We start from the raw sequence: 16,431 nt of genomic DNA on the forward strand, positions 1-16,431 counted from the left end.
CGATTGCTGTATGGATTATAGGAGGATATCAGCTGGGTCAAATTTCTCAGGAAGTCATTGTAGTCACTGCAAGCTTTCAAAGCAACATAACACCATTCATATGGAGTCTACTGTCTTTGCTAATATGTTATTTTGTTACTTACATACTTTTATTTATTGCAGAATTTGCTTGATGTTTTGGAATTGTGAAACATTACAGAGTAATGAGTTATTTATTAAATCAAAGACTACCTGCAGGAATTGTGATATTTTTATGCTTAACTTCAGTCATCAGCAATCAACAGGTAGCATATGTTGTTAACTAAGTACCTATTTAATATTTCACTGATACTTTGTTAATAGAATAAATTTGCCAAACTACTGCAACAACCAATTATACAAGTAAAGAATGCAGAAGATGTCAGAACAGCTTACGATCCAAACCAGTTTGATTTTGAACCAATCAAGCAAGCTCAAATGCAAATATCAAAAGTATTGAACATTGGTGATGGTAATAAAGCTTGGGTGATTGATAATGCAGTTGCATTTAAAGATTTCATGCAGTTTAAGGAACATGTTCGAAGTGGTGACACAGACTTCACATTTGCACATCAAGTAATTGCAAAGACATTTTTTATGATGTATAGATAGTTTATATTTATTAATACCCGTACTTTTTTCTTTCTACCTGTAAAGCAGTGGTCATAGCATAACATTTTTAATTTTAGTTTTATTAATTTAAAAAGAACATAAGTTTATTTTTAGAACTTTTCTAAACTGAACAACCAGAGTTGGAATGCACAAAGTGCTCCTTGGATCAGAGAAATGAATTTGACAACTTTTCGTGAAAGCAAAGTGTGGAAAAGGTTACAGCCGTTTGTAGAAAAAATACTGGGAAAAAAGGTGCAAAACCATGCTTACTTAACACAGCAATGTACAGAGCTAGATTGCTACATTCAATGGAGCTAGATTGCTACATTCTTAACATTTTTAGCAAGTTTCATAGCAGTGTATTACAACTTAATTACATTTTTTGTTTAATGTTTTTGTATATACCTCTTAAGTTGATGCTCTTCTAACAGGTCAACTTGCAATATTCCAAAATAGATTTCATCAGATGTTTAGACCCAATGAAGCCAATGACTAGTCCCTTTTGTGGAGCCAACAAGTACATTCTCTCATTCTTTGTCACTGACACATTTAAACTAAATAGTTATGGACAAGTAAGATATGTATTTTTAAAATAAAGAGTGAGGAGGGGATTTAAATCTTATTATATGAAAAAAATATCTGCTATAGTATGTATACCCATGTAACTTATCATAGCCTAAGACAAGCTTGGCATCAATAAATGTTAATGACCTGATTTTCCAGCTTTCTTTCTACGCCATGAGTAGAAATCCAAACATGAGCAATAAATCTCGACTTGAAGTCACTGAAACTGTTCATCCTCATGGTTTTCGAGCCACCTTGTGGCCAGCGTGTCAAACAGTTTTGTTCCGAGCACCGAGCGTTAACTTTTTCCAGCATCTGATGCTGTTGCATGTTGTCATGACAACTGATCTTAACAGTGATGAGGGTAATATAATATAGCTGGATTCTTTTGATTTATTTTCCACTCACAAACTAGCAGTAACATTTTTATTATTTTTACTTTAGATGTTAACTTAACCACACTAAACGGTCAACTGCCAAAACAAATATTGACCTTGTAACAAAATACAGTGTTAATAACTATTTGCTAAGTTAACTGTAGTTTTTAAAGATGCCTGATTTCCTTTACTTCTGCATTTAGTGGTAACTTCTCCAGCATCATTTGCAAGCAATAAAATTACTGCGATGCAAGAATTTGGAAACTTCAAATTCCTGAATGAAGACAGAAACAGGGTTATCGATTATGGAAAACACTTGACCAGAACTTTATATGATGGAACTAAAAACAGGTGACTAATGGGGTTTGTTAAATCTGATTTTTAATTTATTATAAATGTACTGACCTTTACTTTTATGGTTTCAGTATTGCATTTGCAAATAATTGTAAGCCGGGTTAAAATTTTACTGATCCAACATAGTCTACAAAAAAGGGTTGTACTGATGACATGAATGCTACATGTATCTTCTTATACTATTTCTTCCATTGTTTTAAAACAGTTATTATATTGCAGCTACCCACATATATTTGGGATGCATCACTTGTGTTAACAAATTCAAACAAACTATATTTTATTTATAATGCTATGCACTGATGCTGTGAATTTATCATCAGTGCAACTTCATTGATTAACATTATTTCACATCGAAAAGTTAAAGTTTATTCAAAGTTTTCTTTAGACCAATTTATATCTTCGATGATTTATTCACTTTGAATGAGTTGATACAATGGAGGTCACATCTTTGCAAAGCAAATGCTCATCTTAACGGATTTGATGAAGAACCATCTGAAAGCCATGATAATGTGCAATGGATGAAATCATTAAGTGTAGGTTTTCTGAGCCACTGTGTTTATAACTATTGCATATTAGCATATAACAGTATAGTGAGATGTTTTATGTTAAGTATTTGTATAAATTTACACAGACCACAAAAACATACTGGTAACAATGCTTCAACCTTAATTATTGATATTTATTTCTGTAAAAGTATTTTGTTAAATTTTATTATTTGTTATCTAGCCAGAAAAGTTTCTAAGGACTAGCATGTGGCCAAGATTACAAAGTTTCATGAAGTATGTTGACAATTCAAGCAATTGGTTTCCCTATGATGTTGCATTAAACTATATCCGAGCTGCAGATCATACAAGGATTCATCCAGATGCAAGAAATAATGAGGTACCTTAAGATATCATTCAGTGTTTTATCACTCAAGGTTTAATATAGGCAGTAGAACATCACGAAATTGGATTTAAGTGGTCAAAAAGACATATTAGCATGGAGTTACTACATACACAAAGTAATGTTTGACTTTTAAACAATGGTACACTACATCATGACACCAAATTACACAATGGTGAAATCCATAATATCCGTTAGTTACTAAATTTTATTCTTTTAAACATATAATGATCTTTAAATAATGCCGCTTTTTTGCACCTTTTCTTCCCAGGAAGAATTTACACTTCTGCTATACCTCAGTGAGGGTTTGACTCCGAATGAATATGGAGAGACAACGTGGGTTGTGATGAAGAAAGATGATGGTGTGCTTGGTTATATTGGACGAGGTGGTGAAGTTTACGAAACAATAGCTGCTGTTGCTCCTAAGTTTGGACGATTGGTTGCCTTCAGAAGTAATTTCTTTTTTTTCTAAAATACCTATCTCTATAGTGGATGTGATTTGCGCGATATAACCAAAATAATAGTTAATTAAGGAGTCGGGTTTCTAAGATCAGATTTAGAAACTGTAAATCAATTCAGATAACAATAATTAATTTATTGCAAACTAGGTTTCTTACAGTTTTTCCCAACCTTTAAGATAACATAGGTATCTGCTGACATCTAGTCCTGAATTACAACTTGCAAGGTATAGTGAATGATTTCCGTATTTTTGTTTTTATCATTTTCTCCCCAGATAACATTGAACATTCTGCGCATCCTCCAAGCTCACTATACCTTGGTGGCAGGTTTTCATTTGCTGTTAAAGTTGCAAAAAATCGTCGCCTTGCTTACATAAAGCGATTGTATGAGTTGATGAGTGACTGGTCTGACCAGTTGAGTTCTCAAATGCAAATTTTAATGAGGTAATTGTTCATAATAAGATTTTTTATTGCAGTCAAAGATAATGTCTTGGTACTTGTCGAAGTTAAATGTCTTTTTTCTACTCTCTTAAATCATTTATAAAAGTATCAATCAAGTAGTTAAAAGGCCAAACTTCAACCATGTTTACGTATACCATATTCATCCAATTATAGAGATGCTGTAAGTAAAATTAATAGCTAAGATATAAATGCTTACATTGTCTTTTTTTTTTGAAAACACTTCTTAATTTATTAATCTTTAAAACATGTTGAATATAACATGTTTAAACATGTTTACCTAACAATCAGTTTTTTGTTGTATTTTGTTAATATACTTGTAAAAAAAGTAATTTATTGATTTCTGACTTTTTCCAGGCAACTAATGTATGGAAAACATGACAATCCATTAATTTCGAAACTTTCCGATGATTTTATAGAACAGTTGTTTCAAAAACTCACTAAAGAATCATCGGATATAGAGGAAGGTTATGTGGTTACTCAATTCTGATCATGGGTTCAAATCTTTATCAATTCCAAGCACTTTAGTTACTTTTTTGAGAAATCTGAAAATTGTATTTAAAGTTCACAAAACCAAAAGAAACATTTAATAAGTAATCAAGATTTTACCTATTTGGAAGTAGGAAGCTTGTAACACTAAATTCATTCTAAAAATCAGTATACAATTTAGACTACACATGATTGTTGCATTTTAAGGCAAAATTAGGTACAGGCCATTAGACCTACAACTTATTTAAATTTTAGGAACGTAGGGTAATATCACACAATATAATTGACTGGCTACAGGTAAGTTTTTTAACAATGCATTTTATTATTTCTTTGTGTGGAGCTGCATATAATTACATACGCGGACACTCGAAATATCTCTGTGTTTATACCACCATGGAGAGTTTATATTGTATGTCTATTTGAACACTATTTTAGTGATCACTGGGTTGGAGCATGCCTCTAACCCAGAACTATTGGTTTTAAAGCTCGTCGCTGCATTCACGTTTAGTATGGCTAGCGGACGGTTGTCCGCAAGGGCAGCACCTGAAAGGGCCAGCTTCGCTCAGATGGTGGCAGCTAATACACCAGGAATAGTGTTTAAAAGACCAACATGCCTTATGTTTAGAACGAACAAGCTAATGTCAAGAAGCGAGATAATATTTCTGTTAAAAGAAGCAGGTTTTACAAAAAACAGAATAGCTGGCATTGCAGCAATGAAAGGTAACAAAGTGGATGTCACCTGTGTTACCAGGCAGAATGTTCTGGATCTGTTCGAAAAGTTAACGACAGTAAACGAAATTTACGGCCTTCGACTGTACGAATCCGACATTGTAAATGTAGTAATAGGATGGGTTCCAATACCCTTTCCTGAGAAAACGCTGCTGGAACACATTGAAAAGGAATATGGCAAACCAATTAAAAGCACTCACAAAATAGATAAAGATGGGTTCAAGACCGGAGTCAGATACATAACAATGAAAAGAGAAGATGTGGAAAAAAACCCGATTCCCAGTTATATCGTAGTTAACAATCTTGAGTTTTATGTCTCATACTTTGGCCAAAAGATTACATGCAAATATTGCTCAAAACCAGGTCACAAACAAGCAGACTGCAAACAGAGAAAAAGCGACTTCCCTCGTCTCGAAACTGCCACGCTCGAGCAAGAGTCCGGCCTGAAGCTGAATACTCCGACAGCCAGTGCGAGGCTACCTGACGTCAGAGATAAGAACGCCAGCACGCTGCCGCAGGTAGCGCGTGACTCGCAGGAGGCGTCAACTGCTATGGAGAGCGAAACAACCGCTGCTCGAATCAAGAGAGCTTATCCCAGCCCTGATGACCAAAGAAACACTAGAGTCAAGTCGGCTAGCGTCAGTGAAAAAAAACTACCGGTAAACTGCCCAAAGTGCAATATGGAAGGACTCACCACAGAACAAACCGAAAGCTACTTCTGCTGGAGCTGCAGCAACGAATTTTTGATATCCAAAGTGTGCTGTGGAAGCGACCTATTCCTCACAAGCTTCGATAGTGAATCAACTGCATGCCCAGTATGCAAGGAAACTATGCTATTGATGCCGTGCTGTAAAACGATACAACCAGAATACAGATTGGAAGATGGAACATACGAATGTGCGAACTGCCAAAGGTACTCCACACATTGTAAATGCAACCAATTTAACGTTCTTCTTGGTAAACCCTTAAGTAAAGCTTGCACTAACGCTAAATGCAAATGTCGCCTAATCCACTGCGATTGCGGAAAAAGGTATATCAAAGAAATAGAACCGCAAGCACCATTTAAATGTAGCTGTGGCTTTGAATATGAATACGATGTTGATATTGGTGTTAGAAAACTTTAATAACAACTTTCCAATGACTGTAAATTTTGCAACCTTTAATGTAGCTGGTCTAAGAAATGATAAAAAACGTAAAACTATTTTTCGCTATTTACAAAACAAACGATACTGTATAACTTTTTTACAAGAAACGCATTGCTCGAGAGAGAAACAAAAACTTTGGGAAATGGAATGGCAAGGGAAAATTCTGTGGGCCAACGGTACCAATAACAGTAGGGGGGTAGCAATACTCTTTAACAAAAGACTGTCATATGAAGTGCTTACCCACGCTGCGGATCCTATCGGACGGTGGTTAATGGCAACGATAAAGATTAACGGCACGATATTAACCATCACAAACATATACGGCCCCAATAGGGATGAACCTCAGTTTTTCGAGGACCTATTTCAAAAGCTGCTTATTACCCAATATACCGGAGCTACTATAATAGGAGGAGATTTCAATGTAACGATAAATCCTGCGCTAGACAGAAACATCCCAACCCTTCGAAACAAAAACTCCCACCGCGTTTTAACAACCAATATGACTGCTCATAACCTTTCAGACCCACTCAGATTTAATAATCCTGGTCTAAAGGTTTTCACGCGCATCCAAAACAACCCATACGCCGCTAGTAGAATTGATTACTTTTTAGTCTCCAAACTCGTCCTATCAAAACTGCGTGCTGCGTCCATAGTTCCCGGCGTAAAGTCAGATCATTGCGTCGCTACATTTGAGGTTATGCTTGATCCTAACCCACGAGGTAGGGGTACTTGGAAACTGAACTCGACTGTGTTATCTGATGTTCGCTACATAAAAATGATTAAGGCAGAAATTAAAGAATTTTGTACATTTAACCCCCCGCAACAGTTTAAGCCGACGCTGAGGTGGGATGCGTTAAAATGCCATCTGAGAGGAGTAACAATCAAATTTTGCGCGGAAAAGACACGAGCTCTTAAAGCTGAACAAAAAGAGATTGAAAATAAAATTAAAAAAACGGTATCCGAAATAACGAGTATAATCAACCCGTCGACGGAACTTTTACAACAAAGGGAAGCTCAAAAGAACATGCTTAATACCTTAGTAGAAAAGCGGACCATGGGCGCAATCGTGAGGAGTAGGGCGCTTTGGACCGAGAAGGGAGAAAGAAGCACAAAATACTTCCTAAACCTGGAAAGAATACGCAGAGAGAAAAATACTATCTTTAGACTTAAAAGCGATAACCGGGAAATAACAAACCAATCGGCAATAATAGCGGAACTAGCAAACTTTTACCAGGAACTATATGAGCCAAATCGCACAAATTGGAATACTAAACAAATCGCTGCTCATCTCGCAAGCCTTTCCCCGCCTCGCTTGACCCCAGAGCAAAGTATGGTGCTTGAAACCGAAGTTACAGAAAAAGAGTGCTTATTCGCAATTAATTCAATGCGGAACAATAAATCACCAGGCAACGACGGCCTTCCTATCGAATTTTACAAAGCGTTCTGGCCGACATTGAAACCCGTATTCATGCAAGCCGTTCAATTCTCGGAAAAAACAGGTATTTTATCCACAACCCAAACACAAGGTGTCATTACACTTGTACAGAAAAAAGACAAGGACCCACACTATGCGACAAACTACAGACCGATAACCCTTCTAAATTCAGATTATAAAATTATCTCAAAAGTAATAAACAACCGCATGAAATGCTTCTTAGACGATCTGATCCACAAGGACCAGAACGGTTTCATAAATGGACGATATATCGGAGATAATATTCGGCTCATGTTTAATATGATTGAGTACTGCGACCTAAAACAGATACCGGGAGCTATTATTTCAGTAGACATGTATAAGGCCTTTGATACAATAAGCTGGGAATATATAATCGAAACGTTAAAAGCATTTGGATTCGGTAGTAGAATTATAAAGTGGATTCGGACAGTGTACGATGCGCCAAAATGTGCTGTCACAAACAACGGGTATGTGTCGAAGTATTTTGATATACGCAGGGGTGTCCGGCAAGGCGACCCTCTGTCTCCTACTCTGTTCGTTATGGCTATAGAAATGCTGGCGATCGAGCTACGAGCATCACCCTTTCAAGGTATAAATATTAATAGTCATGAAACAAAGCTCTCTCTACTGGCCGACGATACGGTAATATACACGAGGGGCAATCTACAGGATTTTAATCTAATTTTCCAAATACTGCGACGTTTTGGTCATGCCTCTGGCTCTGTGACTAATCTGAATAAATCAAACGCATTCTACGTAGGAACGAAACGGAATTGTACAATGCGCCCAATGGGCAATGAAGGTCTCGCATGGCCTAATGATCATGTAACGTCTTAATTTGCTTCATAATTCGCTCTTGCTTTGTAGCAGCTTGTTTATGTCCCCTAATTTTAATTTCTCTACGTGTGTATTTTATGTGTTATGTGACGTCACAATTACGCCACGTTTTGGCTGCTGGTAATCATTTTTTATCTTTCTTTTCCGATCACCTCGCAGTCCAAGTGTACTGTTGTATTTATATCTGCCAACATCCATCTTGTTTGAATAGTTACCCCTGAGCGGCCCTGTGTGTGCCTGCTATCTTGTCCTAAAATTGTTTGGTAGGTGCTATGTTTTTTATATATCGTATTATTTTGTGTGATAGTATGTAAACCGTACGCCCTGTGTGTGTGTACTATTTAAGTGTGTATGTATCACTTAAGTGTCTGTGTATTATTTAATCGTGTATATATTTTTAGAAAACCGTGCGTGCGTGCGTGCGTACCCGTACAAAATAAATTCGTTTACAACAAATCAACGTACGCGTTTTCGTCAATCTACAACCCTCGTGTGACCTGTCGGGGCGACCTAGGACACGCCTCTCATAGACCGTTACATGAAAGTTTTCGAACATTTTTGAACATTCCAGTTTTCGAACAATCGAGTTTTCGACGAGTTCCAGTTTGAACATTTGCGAGCTATTCTAAGCTTCTCGGACGAGTCCGAGTTATTGAACAATTATCGCTGTTTCCCTTTTGTATTTTTTTGTTGTACGTTTTTTGGGTATTAACCCTTTGTACCTTTTTAAAGTAAACCTTCGGCAGCTTTCCGACAGTTATAATGTCTACGCGTTCGAACATAAGCCACCCCGCGGAATCACCAGTAATAGATACACCTTCCCCAGTCGAGACGCCTGAAAGAATGGCCACCAATCTTAAAAATCTTGCCTCAGCGAAACCCGCCGCGGGCCCGACTGACTTACAGCCCATAAAAACGAAAATTGACAATCTGTATATAATGGCCGAAAAGGCTATATTAGCCAGAGACGATACGTCCTTACAATTTCTTAGAGATGAGCTGGAAGAGGCCCATACTAGACTTTTCAATTTCTTCAACCCGTTGATTGAATCCCTCCAAGGAGAAGCACGCGATAACGCGGAACAAGAACTACAGTTAATACTGCGGTCAAAAAAGGAATTCGAATTCAGAATATTAGAACTTCCGTGTCCACTCCAGTCAGAAGTGAGACCGAAGTCCGTACCCGAACGGACAGACCAGCATGTGACCGAACGGAGCATCGTTGCATCCAGTCGCTCAAGTCGTACTCGTTTTTCGACCACAAGTACATCTGCCAGTGCAAGGGAGCGAAGACAAGCCCTTGTAGAGAGGGAATTGGCATTCCTCGAAATGCAACGAAATGAAGCTCACGCCGTAATAGAGTCAAAACAGCTGCAGAACAAACAAAGCGAAAGAAAAATAGATGCAACGTATGCATTCAGAATCGCGGATGCGAAGGCCCGAATACTCAATGAACCGCTACAACCGATTGAGCTAAAAGATGAGTCTGCTTGCTCAGATCGTGCTGTTGGTACTCGACCACCAGCTACAAGCCCTGTTTCCGTACTACGTCCTGGACCTGTAAACCACCTAGTTAAGAATACAACTCCCGAGGTGATAAGTGACCACTCCCGAGCTGACCAGCAACCTAGTCCCCGAGAGACTTACTGTGAACGGACAGCTCAGAACTATCGCAATAATAATACTCCCCTGGTAAAGTTAGCTGATGTCAAGCATGCATCCTCATTCGATACGGCAGACGTTTTTCCTAGTATAGTAAGAGCCGTCGGCGAGGGTATGCATATGCCGAGACCCGAATATTTGACGTTTTCTGGTGACCCGATGGACTACTGGATGTTTATTCGCAACTTCGAAGCGAATCTCGAAAGCAAGGTAACTGACGATAAGCTAAAAATGACGCTGCTGATGCAACAGTGCAAGGGAAAAGCCAAGAGTCTTATCCACCATTGTTCTGTTTTGGATCCTCATGAAGGCTACATTGAAGCGAGTAAGATTTTGTATGAGACCTGTGGAAGGCCTCATGTCGTTGCAAGAGCATTTGTGAAAGAGCTCACTGAGGGTCCCAACCTGAAACCGGACGATGCTGCCGGGATCCGTAGGTACGCTCAGATTTTGCAGAAATGTCTGCTTATACTTCGTTCGATAAACAACTTAGGTGATTTGAACACCGTTGATCGTCTCGTTTCGTTAGCAAATAAACTGCCTTACGAATCACAGAAGTTGTGGCGTCGTCGTGTCGCCCGTATACAAAGTCGCTTCGGAAGTGAAGCCACCTTTTCAGATCTGGTAGAATTTGTTAATGAAGAGGCCGCTGTTGCCAACACGTTAAATGGCCAACTGTGCGTATTTAGAAAAAACGACGATAATAAAAAGATGAACCGACCGAAAGCCAGATTCGCGACATGTGCGAATAATGTCACTCAATTTGGTGCTGAAGCACCACAGGGCTATCCAGTCAAGGGGTACCCCAGCTGCTATTGCTGTTCCGGAAACCACTACTTATCGAAATGTGAGGTTTTTCGTAAGTGGACGTTAGAACGACGTCGAGACTTTCTTAGAGAGAGGTTCCGATGTTTTAATTGTTTTGGTTCTCGCCATACGTCGAGGACATGCTCCAAGAGAAGCGCCTGCAATGTTGAGGGATGCAACAGAATGCATCACGGTTTACTACATGACAATAAACCACCAGTGGCGACTAATAGAAAAGACATATCTGAGGCTAGTCGTACTTCTAGTAATGTAACTTCTGCGAACTGTAATTCTGTCAAGAAAACTTCGAGTTCCTACTTTTGTGTGATTCCTGTCAAACTTTATGCTAATGGGAAAGAACTGGCTACACATGCCTTCTTGGATCAAGGTTCTGATACAACGTTTTGTGACAAGAGAGTAATCGAACGCTTAGGTTTGTCCGGCAAGTCGAGACAAGTTACCATGAACACAGTTGGAAGAAGACCTGTGAAGCACGACGGATTCAGTGTCGACTTTACGGTCACGTCTCTCGATGGCAGCGTGGAAATCCAAATCGAAGATGCCTTATCCATAGACAGAATACCCGTATTCCCGAATCCGAAACCCTCAGCCATGGAACTTGAATTGTTGCCTCATCTTCGTGATTTGGATCTACCCGACTCGAGCGGGGGAGAAGTGTTGTTACTGATCGGTACTGACGTACCGTACGCACATAGAGTTCTCGAGGTACGGACAGGAGAAACTAAGCACCCGTTTGCTGCTAGGACACCTCTTGGCTGGTCTCTTGTTGGTCCTTCTTTGCGATACCCAGCCATAGACAACGTACACGTGAATTTCCTGCTCTGCTCCGAACAGTTGGACGAGCGAATACAAAGATCGTGGACAGAAGATTTTACGGATGACCCGCGTGATCTTCCATTCCCCACCTCCGTTGAAGACCGGCACGTTCTTCAACTTATGCAAGAAACTGTGAAACACAGCAATGGACACTACTATTTGCCGCTACCATGGCGTTCTGGAATATCACTCCCATCAGGAAGCCGCCAGATGGCCGAGCGACGTTTGTCGTCGTTAAAGAATCGCTTGTACCGTGACGAAGCGTTAAAGGAAAAATATGTCAATCAGATCCAAGACTACATCGACAAGAATTTCGCTGAAGTGATTTCTAATCCTGAAGTGGTAAACATTTGTGGTACTTACCACACCATCCAGTTTTTCATCCAAGGAAACCCGATAAAGTGCGCATCGTGTTTGATTGTGCCGCACAATATAAAGGAGTGTCGCTTAATGATGCGATATTGCAAGGCCCAGACCTAGTAAACAGTATAGTGGGCGTTCTAACAAGATTTCGAAAAGGAAAAGTAGCACTAGTTGCTGACGTGGAATCAATGTTCCACCAAGTTCGTGTCCAAGAACCAGATTACGACGCTTTTAGGTTCCTGCGGTGGCCTGGAGGCGAATTTTCTAAACCTGCCGTGGAGCACCGAATGTTAGTTCATATTTTTGGAGCCACCTCTTCACCGAGCCTTGCCGCATTCTGTCTCCGCCGAACAGCCGAAGAATTCGGCGACCGATTCAGCGCCAGCGTCGCTGACATTGTGAAAAATAATTTTTATGTGGATGACTGTCTGACATCTGCAGACACCGTGAAAGATGCAATAGCTTTAGCGCAGCAACTTCGTGCCCTTCTGCAGTTAGGAGGATTCCGTCTTACGAAATGGATGTCTAGTCATCAAGAAGTTCTCGACGAAATTCCGGCTGCTGAACGAGCAAAAACTATTACAGACGTACACCTACAAGGTTCCGTTAAGGAAAGGGTACTTGGTGTTCATTGGAGCGTGAACAAAGACGAATTTGGATTTGACGTATCGAACTCCATGGAAGGAAAGAAGTTCACTCGTCGTAACATTTTATCCGCTGTAAATACTTTGTATGATCCGTTAGGCTTTGCAGCGCCTGTAACCTTGGTTGCCAGAATTCTGCAACAAGAAATTGTGAGAAAGAAGCTTGATTGGGATGATGAACTCCCGGAAGCCGATATTAACGAGTGGAATAACTGGCTCAATCAATTACCTGATCTACACAAACTCACTTTGCCCCGTTGCTTTATACCTCCCCAGCTTGGAGAAGTAAATACCTACCAGATGCACCATTTCGCTGATGCATCAACCAATGGATACGGAACTGTATCGTATCTCCGTACCATCGATGACGTAGGAACCACACATTGTGCCTTTCTGTGTGGCAAATCAAAGGTCACTCCCCCTAGGACAGAAAGTATTCCGAGATTGGAACTTGCAGCGGCAGTTCTCGCTGTGAAGGCCGACAAATGGCTACGAAGTCAGTTGAATTTTCCTAACTGTGAATCTATATTTTGGACGGACTCGTGTGCTGTTCGACAGAGCATATGCAACGTGGGAAAACGCTTCCACACCTTTGTTGCCAACAGGCTGGCGAAGATACACCGACAGACAGTGCCTTCACAGTGGAAGCATGTGAATTCTAAACTTAATCCCGCCGATATTGCTTCTCGTGGTATGTCCGTGCAAAACCTGATTAAATCGCGGTGGCTAAAAGGACCGACGTTCTTGTGGCAGACCGAAGAGTTCTGGCCAAAGCCACCGGAAGCCAAACGCGTTATACCAAATGAATTTCAGCCTATTGATAGAAAACCAATAGCAGTTAACCTGTGCGCCCAATTGGAGTCGACTGACCGACTCATCGATCGATATTCGAGTTTGGAAAAGCTTAAAGTGTCAGTAGCTTGGCTGATGCGCTATAAGTCATATTTGCGCCAGAAGGGTTCGGTAACAACTGGTAAACTCAATACTGCTGAACTGAATACTGCTGAGAACGAAGTCATTAAATACGTACAAAGACAAGCATTTGCTTCTGTAATTGAATTTATATCGTCTGAAACTGCCGACGTTCAATCTGATCGCTGTTCCCGTCGTAAGTTAAAGAGACAGTCAAGATGGATGTCAAAACTCAACCCGATGCTGGTAGGCGGAATTCTTCGCATCGGGGGGAGATTGGAGAACGCTATGATCGCATTTGATCTCAAACACCCTGTTATTTTACCATATGATCATAAACTTACTGAGTTGATCGTCAACCGACATCACAGAATGGTTGGGCATTCTGGACCTGCCCATACATGGACATCGTTACGCCAAAGATTCTGGATCGCAAGGGGCGGCGCCGCCGTTCGAAGAATATTACGCAATTGTATGCTTTGCCGTAAGAGAAACGCGCCGCGCGGACAACAGCAAATGGCCGACTTACCTGCTGTCCGATTGACGGCAAATGAACCAGCGTTCACTTATACTGGAGTTGATTGTTTTGGTCCGTGGTTGTGCAAACGCGGACGATCTGAAGTGAAACGATACGGATGTATTTTTACATGTTTATCAATGAGAGCCGTCCATATTGAAATCGTGCATGATTTATCTACAGATGCCTTTATCAATGCACTAAGGCGATTTATCGGACGGCGAGGCAAACCCAAGGAAATTTACAGCGACAACGGAACGAATTTCGTTGGAGCCGAGCGAATTTTACGTGAATCACTACAGAATATGCGAGGAGTGGAGTCTTATTGTCGTCAACAAGCAATTGACTGGAAGTTTAATTGTCCTGCTGCTTCGCATATGGGAGGATCATGGGAACGACTGATTAGGTCCATTCGGAGGATCCTAAATACAATGATGACTAAGTATCAAACGCTTACCGACGACACGCTGCACACTTTGATGGTAGAAGTAGAAAGTATCCTGAATTCCAGGCCACTTTATCCGATAACAATTGACCCCACTGACAACGAACCACTGACACCAAATCATCTGCTGTTGTGTCATCCGTCACCGAACATGCCACCCGGATTATTCGACGCCAAAGATTGTTATAGTCGTCGACGCTGGCGACAGATCCAATTTCTAACAGATGAGTTTTGGAGAAGATGGTCACGAGAATACTTACCAACTATCGCATTAAGACAAAAATGGCCGGATCGGCAACCAAATCTACATGTTGGAGATATTGTGTTGATTCCCGATGATTCTGTTCCCCGTCGAAAGTGGGATATGGCCAGAGTCATACGTGTTTACCCTGACAAGCATGGCGTTGTTCGCCAGGTTGAGTTAAAAACAAAACTGAATACCATCAAACGGCCAATCCATAAGTTATGCCTAATCTGCCGAGATAATACAAAAGTCGAGCAATAAATTATCGTGCATTTCGTTTCGTGTTATCGATATAGCCCGTTTTGTCCTTTTTATGCCAGATTGTTATTAATATATTTGTCCTCTGGCGTTTTACTTCTTTATGCTTCATTGATTGTTTATATTTCAGTATATGTTGTGTTGTTTTTTAACGCTCTGAATTTATGAATGGAAGTTTCTGTTTATATTTTTACGCATTGTTTACATTCCGTCAGTGACGTCATACTGGTGAAAATTTGTTTGTTTACATCGTACGTAGTAGTTTTACCTCTATTTGTTTATACTGTTCGTTATTATTCCGCAATTTATTCGTTCCTTCTGGTTTTGATTTTAAATGTACTTCGTTTCGTACTACCCTTGTACATTTGGGGGGAGGATGTAACGTCTTAATTTGCTTCATAATTCGCTCTTGCTTTGTAGCAGCTTGTTTATGTCCCCTAATTTTAATTTCTCTACGTGTGTATTTTATGTGTTATGTGACGTCACAATTACGCCACGTTTTGGCTGCTGGTAATCATTTTTTATCTTTCTTTTCCGATCACCTCGCAGTCCAAGTGTACTGTTGTATTTATATCTGCCAACATCCATCTTGTTTGAATAGTTACCCCTGAGCGGCCCTGTGTGTGCCTGCTATCTTGTCCTAAAATTGTTTGGTAGGTGCTATGTTTTTTATATATCGTATTATTTTGTGTGATAGTATGTAAACCGTACGCCCTGTGTGTGTGTACTATTTAAGTGTGTATGTATCACTTAAGTGTCTGTGTATTATTTAATCGTGTATATATTTTTAGAAAACCGTGCGTGCGTGCGTGCGTACCCGTACAAAATAAATTCGTTTACAACAAATCAACGTACGCGTTTTCGTCAATCTACAACCCTCGTGTGACCTGTCGGGGCGACCTAGGACACGCCTCTCATAGACCGTTACAGATCAAATAACATATCTCGGGGTTGTCATTCCACTGGAAATGCAAAGTAAAAGAATCTTCACGCTTAACTCCGCCACTATCATAAAAAAAGTCGACATTCGTTTAAACATTTGGTCTAGTCGTGCACTGACGCTTCTCGGGAAAATAACGGTCATAAAATCCCTCATCATTCCCATCCTCACCTACAAACTTACAGTCTTACCCGAAATACCACCGCAGACGTTTATTAACAAATTAAAACAGAAACTATTTCGTTTCGTCTGGAAATCTAAGTGGGAAAAGATAAATCGTACAAAAATGTGCACAGACATAGAAAGAGGCGGGGCTGGTATGATCGACATCGAAACATATCTTTTAACACTGAACCTACGATGGATAAGAAACGTACTAGACCCAAATTACCACGCTCCCTGGAAATTAATAGAAAAAG

At 40.1% G+C, this 16,431-nt stretch overlaps 3 protein-coding genes across 3 annotated transcripts; all 3 read left to right on the forward strand.

The window, feature by feature from the left end:
• Positions 1–39: 39 nt before the first annotated feature.
• Positions 40–4,310, forward strand: LOC149736794 (uncharacterized). The gene is made up of 11 exons (XM_089877037.1): positions 40–284; positions 343–594; positions 745–882; positions 1,062–1,202; positions 1,354–1,558; positions 1,775–1,922; positions 2,311–2,458; positions 2,652–2,807; positions 3,082–3,262; positions 3,544–3,712; positions 4,085–4,310. The coding sequence occupies exons 1-11, from the start codon at positions 204–206 to the stop codon at positions 4,215–4,217; spliced, it is 1,752 nt and encodes a 583-aa protein (XP_089733163.1). The 5' UTR covers positions 40–203; the 3' UTR covers positions 4,218–4,310.
• Positions 4,311–4,492: 182 nt separating this feature from the next.
• Positions 4,493–6,069, forward strand: LOC149736795 (uncharacterized). The gene has a single exon (XM_089877049.1). The coding sequence runs from the start codon at positions 4,726–4,728 to the stop codon at positions 6,067–6,069; it is 1,344 nt and encodes a 447-aa protein (XP_089733175.1). The 5' UTR covers positions 4,493–4,725.
• Positions 6,070–12,240: 6,171 nt separating this feature from the next.
• LOC149736796 (uncharacterized) lies at positions 12,241–15,075 on the forward strand. Its single transcript, XM_089877087.1, has one exon. The coding sequence runs from the start codon at positions 12,241–12,243 to the stop codon at positions 15,073–15,075; it is 2,835 nt and encodes a 944-aa protein (XP_089733213.1).
• Positions 15,076–16,431: the final 1,356 nt, after the last annotated feature.

The sequence above is a fragment of the Ciona robusta genome, chromosome 4 (genome assembly GCF_009617815.1).
Source record: "Ciona robusta chromosome 4, ASM961781v2".
NCBI classification, from domain to species: Eukaryota; Metazoa; Chordata; class Ascidiacea; order Phlebobranchia; family Cionidae; genus Ciona; species Ciona robusta.

What these genes read in the sequence shown, in the direction of transcription:
- LOC149736794 (XM_089877037.1), top strand. Translation starts at nt 204, where the DNA reads ATGAGTTATTTATTAAATCAAAGACTACCTGCAGGAATTGTGATATTT. An exon ending in ACTTCACATTTGCACATCAA is followed by an intron (nt 595 to 744) that starts GTAATTGCAAAG and finishes GTTTATTTTTAG; the next exon opens with AACTTTTCTAAACTGAACAA. An exon ending in ACGATTGGTTGCCTTCAGAA is followed by an intron (nt 3,263 to 3,543) that starts GTAATTTCTTTT and finishes TTTTCTCCCCAG; the next exon opens with ATAACATTGAACATTCTGCG.
- LOC149736795 (XM_089877049.1), top strand. Translation starts at nt 4,726, where the DNA reads ATGGCTAGCGGACGGTTGTCCGCAAGGGCAGCACCTGAAAGGGCCAGC.
- LOC149736796 (XM_089877087.1), top strand. Translation starts at nt 12,241, where the DNA reads ATGTTCCACCAAGTTCGTGTCCAAGAACCAGATTACGACGCTTTTAGG.